Here is a 13026-nt window from a genome sequence, read left to right on the forward strand (position 1 = left end):
CAGATTTGCAAGATGGAGGGCGAGGGAGAGCTTTGTACACATCTGGGTGTGGAGTAAAGGTGGTCTAGAATTATTTTCCCTCTGGTTGCACATTTAACATGCTGATAGAAATGAGGTAAAACTGATTTAAGTTTCCCTGCATTAAAGTCTCCGTCCACTAGGAGCACCGCCTCTGGATGAGCGTTTTCCTGTTTGCTTGTGCCAGCATCGGTCTGTGGTGGTATATAGACAGCTACGAAAAACACAGATAAACTCTAGGTAGATAGAGTATCTCGTGATAAGCTGTAGACCACACTACCTCAGGCGAGCAAAACCTTGAGACTTCCTTAGATATTGTGCACCAGCTGTTTACATATATGCATAGGCCCCCGCCCCGTGTCTTACCAGAGGCTGCTGTTCTGTCCTGCCGATAGTGTATAATCCGCCAGCTGTATGTTCTTAATGTCGTCATTCTGCCACGATTCAGTGAAACGCAAGATATTACCTTTTTTTTTACCCCCTTTTTCTCCCCAATTTCGTGGTATCCAATTGTTAGTAGTTAATGTCTTGTCTCATCGCTACAACTCCCGTACGGGCTCGGGAGAGACGAAGGTCGAGAGCCATGCGTCCTCCAAAACACAACCCAACCAAGCCGCACTGCTTCTTAACACAGTGCGCATCCAACCCGGAAGCCAGCCGCACCAATGTGTCAGAGGAAACACCGTACACCTAGCGACCTGGTCAGCGTGCACTGCGCCCGGCCCGCCACAGGAGTCGCTAGTGCGCGATGAGACAAGGATATCCCTACCGGCCAAACCCTCCCTAACCCAGACGACGCTAGGCCAATTGTGCGTCGCCCCATGGACCTCCCGGTCGCGGCCGGCTGCGACACAGCGCCTGGGCTCGAACCCAGAGTCTCTGGTGGCACAGCTAGCAGTGCGATGCAGTGCCTTAGACCACTGCGCCACCCGGGAGGCCCCCAGATATTACAATTTTTAATGTCACGTTGGTAGGATATACGTGCTTTCCGTTCGTCCCATTTATTTTCCAGCGATTGAACATTAGCTAGCAGGACGGAAGGCAAGGGCAGATTAGCCACTCGTCGCCTGATCCTCACAAGGCACCCTGATCGCTCCGCGAAATCTGTTTCGTTCTCCTACGAATAACGGGGATCTGGGGCTGGTCGGGTTTCTGTATTATATCCCTCCCGTCCGACTCATTGAAGAACACTTCGTCCAGTTTGAGGTGAGCAATCGCAGTTCTGATGTCCAGAAGCTCTTTTCGGTCATAAGAGACAGAAGCAGCAACATTATGTACAAAACAAGTTACGAACAACGCAAAAAAATAGCATGGTTGGTTAAGAGCCAATAAGTTGGCAGCCTTCCCTCCGGCGCCATCACATTTCATTGATTCGTCGCATCCGTGGTCATCTCCTTCTCAAAACCCATTGGATGAGATGGTCAGTAGTCCTTCCACGCTCACCTTCTTATCCAATGGGTTTTGAGACAGTCGAGGATAGAGGACGTGAGGAATCAAGGAAATGCAATTGAAATTCTCCCCTTGTTTCGCCCATTCCTCACCTCCCTCTCACAGCACATTGGGGGAGAGGAGTGAAGGATCCTCCCCATAGGCTACAATGCACTTTCAAGGCGAGGCAAGGAGTGGAGGAAACAAATTTGACAGCTAGTTTTCAAACACAGACTCACACACACAATGCTTGAAGAGTTTACTGATTATAATGATTTCATTATTGTCAATTATTTTGTTGACAGAACCAATTGTATTATTATTATTGTATTATATGATATTATATCAACTACTAAAACATAAAAATGCTGTTGTTATTCTTTTTAATTCTTCAGGAATGTTTAGCATGGCTATAAATAAGAGAAGTTAACTAAAGCACAAAAAGACCTGGCAACTAGGCATGACAAAGAAACGTTCAGTGTTTCTTGTGACATGTAGATGTTTTGTTGTTGCTAGGTGGAGTTATGGTTTTATTGTGCCTACCTAGACATTTATTCCTGTAACTACACGTGAAGCTGCAAGAAAATCGTTTATCAAACCATTTTGACATTTTTACCCTGATGTCACACATTGGCCCCTTTATTTTTTAGAAAGACCCTTATCAACTAGGTAATTATTAGGGTTGGAGCAAAAACCTACAGGACGGTAGCTCTCCGGGAAAAGGTTTGAAGAGCCCTGCTGTATATTATCTCATATTGCCTGTCAGACTCATGAATCTCACATTCACTCTGCTTACTATGGTATCTTGCTACTTTCTGAGCAACACAAAGGGGAAGGCTGGATTGAGGCTTTTACCTGTTCAGCTACCTAGCAATCCGTTTATTAATACTTTAAAAAAAGGTGATTACCAAAAATAAGATGCATACATTTTTTTTTGAAGACCTTGTATTTTGAAGACAAGTAGTGCTTACAAAGGTTCTCTCTTTTGAGTGAAGACATTGACAGTCCGGTTCAGATTGACATATATACAGTTGGTACGAAATTCACCCACGACCGACCACACAGTCCCCCCCCATCCTCCTCAAGTGACACGTTATTCAAAAAAAGAAAAGGTGAAGCTGGTCACATGCACAACGTCATCTTCCCTGTACGTATTCGCCACCTTCTCAAAGGAGTCAGTTTGAAAAAACACGTACACACAGGCATTGTTCTTCCCTCAGCTCCATCTTAACCGACAGGCAGATAGACGGAGTCCGAGTTCGAGGTTCTGTCTTTAGTCTTCTTCCTCCAGTCAGCTCCCACGTTGGAGACACAGCCTCCGGGATTCACTGCCACACCCCCAAACATTACCGTCTGTCCACCTCCCCTCGACGAAACCTAGGGGCGCGCTGGAGGAATTGAGGACACCCTGCAGACAAAGGAATGGGCTCTGGAAGAATGTCCTCCGGGCTCCGGCAGTTTCTAACCGCCACCGACGCAGCAACCGAAAATTCTAGGCTCAGCATTATTTCTTCACGGAAGAAACTCCCCTTCGTATTCACGGCCTGTGGAACCTACAAAAGGAGAGGGAGGTGAAAGAGTGAGGGGGGGGGGGTGATCGTGAGCACAGAAGGTGCCTTTGTAATCACTCCAGTTATGATTACAGCTATTCATCAATCTTGGGCTATTTTTAGCACAGCTTTGTGTGCCGGGTGAGTGGGGCCGCTGTCTCCCTAGGTCACTCACAAATTGACTAGAGGATCTTCGTTTACCGCACATGCTTAATTGGGGACAGACAGCATTTGTCATTTCTCTTGCCAATATCAGGCCCCCGGGAAGGTAAGCAAGGACTCCCCTCCTCCCCCTTTTAAGCATGCACATCGATCTTTAGCTCTGTGGACCTTTTCTGTGGAGCTAAAAATAGAGGCAGCCGCAGCAGAGAATAGAAGCAAACACACCCACTTACCTCGTAAGGTGCTTGCTCGAGGCGTGCACCTCCATCTCGGTGCTTTTGAATTCGTTCAACTCCTTTCGGATAGCCGCCTGTGGAGGAATAAAACGAGCGTTAGACTAGAGAGCATCCTTTAAGCGGAGACGGACATCGCACATCGACCCACGAAAATTGTCACGTAGCTCGAGAGAGAGTAGTAAACACAAAAAATACGACAAGGTCTTAGCCATAACAGTGAGACATGCTGGCGCTATGGAGGTGGTAGCAAGGACAACAGTATGTTTTCACAGTTCCAGAACTCAATGCTTTTAGGCATTTAATAAATAGGCCCTACATCACAACATACTCTGATAAGGGTATGTACCAGTCACTTTAAGTGGTGAATTTTGTGTGGAATGTGAAATGGAAGAGATGCTGCAGGAGGGTTCCTTGTTTTTGACACCGATGACATGCACACACCTTATCGGCTGCAGAGAGCCTAGTCCAGGGCTTGTCTGCTCTTCGGTCGTAATCCTGAGCTTTGGCCACCTCTACATAGTCACTGAAACGGATGAGAATCTTTCGGTCCCGTAGCTCGTCAACTGTGGGCCGCTGATTGAGCTGAAATACACAATGGGAACGGAGAGGCTTTGGTATGAATGAGTACAGTCATTTGACAGGCACGTGTTTGGTTGAATAAGGATTACATTAGCTGGTCATGTTTGGCTTTTTCCTGTATTCATTCGTGATTTTGCATCAAAATGCTGCTCCCAGAAAAGTAACGATTTTGCCATACAAGGTATTTTTGGGCAAATGTACATATTTATATGTTCTTATCCAGAGCAAAATAAATATTTATCTAGTGCACAGCATGAGGTCAACACAAAATATACAAACAGAACAAGTACTAGTCAGAAGAAATAAATCTGATGTCAGCAAGTTGCATTACTGTAATATTGTAATATTATTAGTGTAATAATAGAGTAATTAATTAGTATAATAATGGTGTAACATACCTTTCTGTTGAGCCTCTGTTTGATCTCCCTCCTCTCTTCTTGTTCTGTCTGGTCATTTCTCTCTAAACCAAGGAGAAGAAAATAATTAGTGATATGACAAAGACACTGATAAGAACACTTGAGAGGTTGGAAAACACATTTCCCAATAATGATGTCACTTGTTTTCATCACTGTTTTCCCTCTAATCCACATAACAGTGATGTCACTGTTTGACCCTAAACCTTATCTACTGGTGAAAGAGTGTCCCACTGTGTTCCACTCTCTGTCTGTAGAGACACAGATTAGGCTTCAGACATTACGAATGAAGTCTAATCCATGGGGATATATTTGAAAGTTTAAAACATAATTCCTTACAGGAGTGTAAATCTTGTTCCACTGAGGGTCAGATCCTAATAAAATGGCCTCCTGAGAATGCCATCACCAACATTTTGGCCAACACCAAGTTGGGTTATGTATGTTGGAAGACAATGTGCGCTCATCTGTTCCGCTCGTCTCCTGAATTTTACATGAGTGAATGTATTTATCATAATACATTTATGTAGGCCCATTGTCTACCTTGGTAGATTTATTCAGAAATTGTGCATGAATTTCACATAGCTTAATGAAAAACAAATATATATATAAAAAGAGCAGATATTAAAATAATTTTACAACTCACGTTTTAGGATATTCCGACTCTCCAACTCTTCCACATTTGGTCTCTGGCTGAGTCTCCTACGAAAAAACACCAGAACCACGTTCTGAACCATTTTCGATTCAAGCTTCGTCAACATCCAAGAAGTAACTTTTAAACCAAGTCCGCCGGATCAATTCTTCTCAATGTAGTTGTTCTATTGGGGAACTCCCTGTCTTTCCATCTCCCGTCTAGAGCCCGACTATGATGCTTTGGTAGAGACACTCCCCACATCTGGAATACCCACAGACGTGCAATTTCTTGTATTTTCCATTATACTACTGTTGAGCTCTGGCTGCCTTATACTATTGTCTCAAATCTTGAAATAATAGAGAGACTAGGAACAAACACTAGCTCTACTGTCATCCGCTGTTGCCTGTGCAGCTGCTCGCTTCACTGTCATCCCTTGCAGTCTACGCGACACACACACGCAGCAACCCTTTTGAACTGGGTCGTGATGTGCTACTCAGGAGAGCCTGCCTCCTTTTTCCGACTGCATGCATAATTTGTTGTCAGGAGGAGGTGCATACGAGATTTCCACTGAAGGTATCCCCCATCGCTATTCAGACAATTATATTTCTCATTATCACAAAGCTGCTTCTTTTGTACAATTTAAATGTATATATATATATTTATTTATTTATTTATTTATTTTTACCTACAGTAAAATAGGTTACAATTACCCTTTATTTACTATCTTGACTCACCTATCAAAATGTACTTCTGACATTGGTAGCTACACATCTAGATCTCAAACTGTTAATTAAACAATCCAATTATTTTATTTAATAATGATTGCATATTAATAAGATCATACAGGCTCATACAATAGAAAATAATGACTAATTCATGTTTGCTTATACCTCACTATCAAAGCTTCAAACAATCCACATAAACCAAAATGCCGCTGACTTTGGAGTCACCTGTGCAAGGGAACATTTCAAAGACTTTAATATCAATAATAGATAGGGGTCAGCTCCGCACAGCATGGGTCAAATCCACCGCCCGAAAGATGAAGGTATCAAGACAGAGGGCACCTCACAGCACGCCTTGCCCCAGACCACCTTCAAACCTTTAAAAAGTCCAACGCTCTGAGTGAGGACCAAAGTCAGGTCACACACCCTGAAGCCGTACGCGTTGACCTCACCACTTGCTGCTCACTCCCTCTGAAAAGATGATGAAGGTGCTGGAACCTTAACATTTACAAGCAAAGTATGCTAATGGTGAATGCTAATAATGCAATGCAAATATACAGAGTAATCATGCTTGTATTCAAGAAAATGACAAACGTGTTTAATAGGATCATTACAAGATGATGAAATGTAGGTTATGAAACCTATATGCTACATTATTGAGTTTGGGTTATGAGGTAGGCTAAGTTAGTTGTGCATTTATACATTTATAGGCCTACTGCATTAATACATTTGAGAATCAATAGGTATATCAATAATTTAAACAGCAGGAAATCTTAGACTTGCGACTAGTAATAACTGCAGATTAATTCATTAATTTGATATAAGTTTCCCTTTGTCCGATAGATACATTTTCCATGGAAAAATAATATTAGCCCATGTTATATGTCTTTTTAGAGATCATGCTCAGAATGCACAAGTTACAAAGTGCCTATGTTTAACATCTAGGGCTACTATTTATTCAATAAATTGTATTGTAGCCTACATTAATTTATGTAAAGTTTTGTCACGGATACACAATCTGGTGTCAGATCTTCCCACTTCATATCAAGCTTGTTTTGTCGAAGACATTTATTTTTGAACATGTCAGTCTACTTTCCAATCACCAAAAAAGGCACTTCACAACACAAAAGCCATCATCTATATCCCACATCATCTATATCCCACATCTGCCAGTCCAGTGCGAGTGAATGAGAAAGGCATTCCAACAGATGTGGTTGCATAACATTTTCAACAGATGAAATGGAGAATCACTCTCAAAGCCCCAATGGATGCTATATCACCATGATATTGACCTGGTCGATGGGTTGCTTAGCAACATGTTTCTCATGGAAATCTAATACAATGGATTCTTCCCGGGGAACCCTTACTACAGTACACCTCAGCAACCCACCAGTGGGTATTATGTTGCAATGTAGGCCTGCCTAATCATAGCTGTGTGTATGTGTAGATTAGAACGTTTACTTTTCTTGGCAACAAATAATATCTTAACTTGGGGGATTTGGAAAGGTAAAGTCAAGAGACAGAGGGCTCATACAAATATTAATGTTTTGATGTTTCCTACCCTATAATTATATAGGCCTATATTGACTGAAGGACAGCCGTCTAAAATACAATACAGTTTAGAAATTCTGTTTTTCTTGAACATAGAACATGAGATGTATATGCTGCAGGTGTATAAGGTAGCCTACCCACTGTCCTACAATGACTCACAGAATTTGTGTCAGCACGAGTTTACAAACACTGTGGCCAGGATTCAATTGGGCATTTTTCACAGATGTTCGCAGAGATCGCATGGTAAATGCTGCGCATGTTGGCTTAAGCCTAAATTACCTTTAACTAGTGTCTACTACACAGCCGCCAATGTTCCTTTTAAAAGGTTCCCATTAGATAAGCCAGTCAAAATTGGCTATACCGTAAAAATAAAAAAAGATTTTTAGATCAGATTGTAGAAATACGTGGGTTTATGACTAGTGATGACCCCTTTTAAAAGGCATTTTTTTCCAAACACTCAGAGATCGCATTCATTTACGCACTGAAGCGTAAATTACCATTAAAAGGTCCGTAGTGCGCTGTTCTGTAACCCGTTTGGATTGAATCCTTAGTAGTATAACATATAGCCTATAAAACAATACTAGGATAAATATAAAGCCCTGCTAGTCGTGCCCGAAAAGAAAAGGAAAGTAAACTTTGAGTAGGCGGTTAAAGCAGGCATTAGGTCTCTTTTATCCTTCAACCACAAATTGACGGCCAAAAGAAGGCAGCCAGACTGCAGTGAGCAGTCACAGTAACCCAGCTCTCCGCAAAACACATCTTTTGCTGGCCCGGAGTCTGGTCAAGCGTGTAACGCTCTCGCTTCTGTAACCATATAGGCCTGATTCCCCTGCAGCGGGGATCCCGGTTCCATCCCGGCATAAACGCTACTCATTTCTGCCCTATATTTTGTCTCCCTGCTTCTCTCCCATCCTGTCATAAAAATAGGAATTAGTTTGGAATTCCACTCCTTCAAAATAAAAATAAACATCTCCTGCATTCTGGCCTACTGTATATTGCACTTTCCCCACCATTTCTCCTCAACAACACACATTTAGCAGAGGAGTGGGAGAGAGAGAGAGGAGTGCACCGGGATGCATTATTCAATAGTATCTGAGCTAAGAATAGCCCCGCCGTAGCGCCGCCGCAGCAGAAGTGGATGGCAGAGAGCACTATTGATAGAAAGGTTATTTCACACTGTGATAACGAACAGAATGTGTCATTATCCCAGTGACAAGCTAGGACAGCATCTTTTTTTCTGCTCCCACCGCAACACAACTGGCAGTTTCTCTTATCTGGAGAGGCTAGGAAATGTTTTAAATTAAATCTAAGCTAGGAGCCGTTAGGGAGATCTAAGCCGGGAGTGATGGACTGTTTTTGCCTTTCAGTAAGGGTACTCTGGGGAAATATGCTTTACTCCTCTGCTAAGCTTCCCTCTTCTCCGCCATCTTCAGGGCTAAATATAGTTGGGCTTTCCCTTCTCTAAAAAAGTGCAGTGTCACCAAAATATGGAGCATACACAGCAAACTGGCACATACAGTGCAGACCCCTTGACTTTTTCCACATTTTGTTACATTACAGCCTTATTCTAAAATGTATTGAATTGTTTTTTCCCCCTCATCAATCTACACACAATACCCCATAATGACATTTTTGCAAATCTATTAAACATTTGACATAAGTATTCAGACCCTTTACTCAGTGCTTTGTTGAAACACCATTGGCAGCGATTACAGCCTCGAGTATTCTTCGGTATAACGCTACAAGCTTGGCACACCTGCACTTGCGGAGTTTCCCCCATTCTTCTCTGTAGATCCTCTCAAGCTCTGTCAGGTTAGATGGGGAGGCTCGCTGCACAGCTATTTTCAGGTCTCCAGAGATGTTCGTTCTTGGTTTCATCAGACCAGAGAATCCTGTTTGGCTTCAGTCTGGTGGAGTGCTGCAGAGATGGTTGTCCTTCTGGAAGGTTCTCCCATCTCCACAGAGGAGCTCTGTCAGAGTGTCTATCGGGTTCTTGGTCACCTCCCTGACCAAGGCCCTTCTCCCCCGATTGTTCAGTTTGGCCGGGCGGCCAGCTCTATGAAGAGTCTTGGTGGTTCCAAACTTCTTCCATTTAAGAATGATGGAGCCCACTGTGTTCTTGGGGACCTTCAATGCTGCAGAATTTTTTTGGTACTCTTCCCCAGATCTGTGCCTCGACACAATCCTGCCTCTGAGCTCTATGGACAATTCCTTCGACCTCATGGCTTGGTTTTTGCACTGACATGCACTGTCAACTGTGGGACTTTATATAGACACGTGTGCCTTTCCAAATCATGTCCAATCAATTGAATTTACCACAGGTTGACTCCAATCAAGTTGCAAGGATTATCAATGGAAACAGGATGCACATGAGCTTAATTTCAAGTCTCATAGCAAAGGGTCTGAATACTTACGTAATAAGGTGTGTTTTTTATTTGTAATCAATTTTTTCTAAAAAAAAAAAAGTTTTTCGATTTGTAATTATGGGGTATTGTTTGTCAATTGATGAGGACTTTTTTTATTTAATCAAATTTTAGAATAAGGCTGTAACGTAACAAAATATGGAAAAAGGGGAAGGGGTCTGAACACTTTCCGAATGCACTGTATACTACTAGTGTTACCATGTAAAGAAGGAATAAGCAGCTCAAATAAATGTCTACTCTAGTGTGCGAATCAAAATGTTTACAAGTCTCAATATTTGCAGTGAACCTTTTCATGTGGTCTTTGTTTTGTCTGGAGGTAACTTTGACTAGGGCTGTTGCGATGACCGAATTACTGCCATCCTGGCAGTCAAATGCAGTCAAATTCCACGTGACTGTTTAGTCACGATAATTAGGCTTCTCCAAGTTCTGATGCTGCTGATGATCATCAGTAGCCTACCAAACTTGCTAACTGCCTGGTACTCAGCACTCTATTGTCCCTCTAATCACTCAGACATCAATGCAAATGTTTTAGACAATCTAATCAAACACTTCATGTTGTGCAACATTTCAATAGGCTATGCAATTGCGCAAGAAAACAGAGTGATGGCCTCTACTAAAAAGAGGAAGATCAGCTTTCCTTAGGCTAGATCTATTGTAAGGACCGACACCGGAGATGAGAAGCAGGTACGGGGTGTCAACATTTAAAGTCAGGAAACAGACCAAGACAAGAACAGCATCAGCACACGGGTACAAAACGGCAAACGACAATTAATGCAGAAGCAGGGAACAGAGCGGGGAACCAGACAGAGATAGGGGAGGTAATGACAGAGGTAATTGAGTCCAGGTGAGTCCAATAATTGCTGATGCGCGTGACGGGGGTGGAATGCATGTGTGTGTAATGATGGTGGCAGGAGTGTGTAATGCTGGGGAGCCTGGTGACTTCGAGCGCCAGGGAGGGGGAGTGGGATCAGGTGTGACACCTACTATGTTTATTTTTCAACTTTCCTAATATTAAGCACATTGCTTATATTTACAACAGGAGTATAGCCTACCTGGCTGGCATGAAAATAAACCACGGGGAAAAGCGTCCTCCATTTGCTATTTAAGTGCATAGATGACATGAATCTTTCCAGCTGCCCGTTTTGATACAGGTGCATGATAATTGTCCATTCTAAATGTTTTCCGCTAATGGAACATTCGCGCTTATAGCCTACTACCATATGCGCATTGCTGCGCTTAAGGTGAATAATATAGCCTAATCGTTTATCAACATTTTAAGCTAAATGTCCTGATCTGTTGAGTAAAAACGTTGATGCTAGTGGTTGTATTAATTTGGGATCTATCGCATCCCACAACTGTCCCAGACTATTTTAAGCTTTTTTTTTAGTTTAGAATATTTATTTATTCTCGCACAGAATAGAATACATCGACCTTTGTACTATGGGGGATAGTAGATTGACATAGGCTAATGCTTTTGCTGTACGTTAAGCCTACTCATCTTGTTGGCTGACGAAAAGTAAATGCGGACAGGTCTTCCAATATCTTCAATATGCACCTCGGAATTGGATAAGGACGTGCGCAGTTGCGTCCCTGATGTCTTTTTTTATTTTACCTTTATTTAACTAGGCAAGTCAGTTAAGAACAAATTCTTATTTTCAATGACGGCCAAGGAACAGTTGTTCAGGGGCAGAACGACAGATTTTTACCTTGTCAGCTCAGGGATTCGATCAACCTTTCGGTTACTAGTCCAACGCTCTAACCACTAGGCTACCTGCCGCCCCACACCTGCCGTCTTCACTTGTAGCCTGTGAGAAAGACCCGATCACGTGATGGAGCGTGAAGGGCACAACGGCCACTGGCCTGAAAAGGCATGGATTTTTTTAGGGTGCATTATGGCTACACAAAGGGGATGCCGCCGTGAAATTCTAGGCATTATCAAGTGCTTGTCAAATTGTGACTGAGTGACTGATGTAGTGTTACAGCCTGTGCAAAAAACAAAGCAGAGCTCATGCCTTTCATGCAACTTTTTCCATTAGAGTCACAACATGCAGCCTAACAATGTATTAAAATTCTAAACATATCGCCCAACGATTGTAGAACAACTAAAGTTACATTAACAACTCTAAAATGAAGCATAAAGGAGTACATATTTCTTTGTTAAAACCTGTTGATGATAGGGGGCGCTATTTACACTTTGGGGGAAAATCGTTCACAATTTAAACGGCCTCATACTCAATTCTTGCTCGTACAATATGCATATTATTATTACTATTGGATAGAAAACACTCTCTAGTTTCTAAAACCGTTTGAATTATTTCTCTGAGTGAAACAGAACTCATTCTGCAGCACATTTCCTGTCAAGGAGTGAGATTTCAGAAATCGTGGTCCCTGTTCTGTGGTCAGTTTATAAGTCCCAATGTAAGCTATGAGGGTACATGCACTGCACACGCCTTCCTCTAGATGTCAGTAAGCGGGGAGATTTTGAATGGAGTGGATTGCGCAATCTGGGACCTTTTATAAGACCGTGGAACGGAAGGACCGTCCTTTTCAACGGTGCGCTTGGCGCAAGGAGTCATCACAATGGCGTCCTGCAAACGCTTTCGTTTTAGTAGTTCTATATCTCCGGTCATGTTTTTATTCGTTATAGGTGTTAAAGACATCATAAGGTAGTTAATTTAAACCGACTTAGCAGTTTATAGCAGTTTATTGCGATTTTCTGGGATTTCTTTCTCATGCGTTTTCAAGAGTTGGACACCTCTCCAGTTGGTGGCTAACATTAGCAGCTATTTCGACCGGACAAGAGGACATCTTTCAACCCAAAGACGATTGTTCTGGAGAAAGGACACCTTGCCCAAGATTCTGATGGAAGCTCAACTAATAGTAAGCAGTCTTTATGCTGTTAATTCGTACTTATGTTGACAAATGTCAGATAATAATTCCGCCATGAATTATGGTGCGGTCTCGCTTTAGCGCACGCTGTATGCTTGAAGTAACGTTAATTTTAAAAATCTAACCCAGCGATTGCATTAAGAACTAATTTGTCTTTCAATTGCTGTCCAACCTGTATTTTTTAGTCAAGTTTTGGAATAGTTACTGATTAGAATAAGTGCCTTTTCAAAGTATTCTCCTGCCATTTTCTGGGCAGCTTTGCTACTTTTCTCATTGTATAACCACGATTTGTGGCGCTAAATATGCACATTTTCGAACAAACTCTATATGCATTGTGTAATATGATGTTATAGGACTGTCATCTGAAGAATTCTGAGAAGGTTAGTGAAAAAATTAATATATTTGGTGGTTTATACGTCATCGC

At 42.3% G+C, this 13026-nt stretch overlaps 1 protein-coding gene across 1 annotated transcript in view; it reads right to left on the minus strand.

Moving 5' to 3' along the window:
• Positions 1-2393: 2393 nt before the first annotated feature.
• The window catches only part of LOC120058691 (phosphatase and actin regulator 3-like), a 59577-nt gene continuing 48944 nt past the window's right edge, over positions 2394-13026 (minus strand). The window contains exons 9-13 of the mRNA XM_039007436.1: positions 5030-5085; positions 4372-4433; positions 3836-3976; positions 3392-3468; positions 2394-2999 (exon numbers count right to left, since the gene is read on the minus strand). Of these exons, the coding sequence (XP_038863364.1) occupies positions 2984-2999; positions 3392-3468; positions 3836-3976; positions 4372-4433; positions 5030-5085 (352 nt within the window). The 3' untranslated portion in view covers positions 2394-2983. The remainder of the gene's footprint in view (positions 3000-3391; positions 3469-3835; positions 3977-4371; positions 4434-5029; positions 5086-13026) is intronic.

Source organism: Salvelinus namaycush, chromosome 14, assembly GCF_016432855.1.
Source record: "Salvelinus namaycush isolate Seneca chromosome 14, SaNama_1.0, whole genome shotgun sequence".
In the NCBI taxonomy this organism is placed as follows: Eukaryota; Metazoa; Chordata; class Actinopteri; order Salmoniformes; family Salmonidae; genus Salvelinus; species Salvelinus namaycush.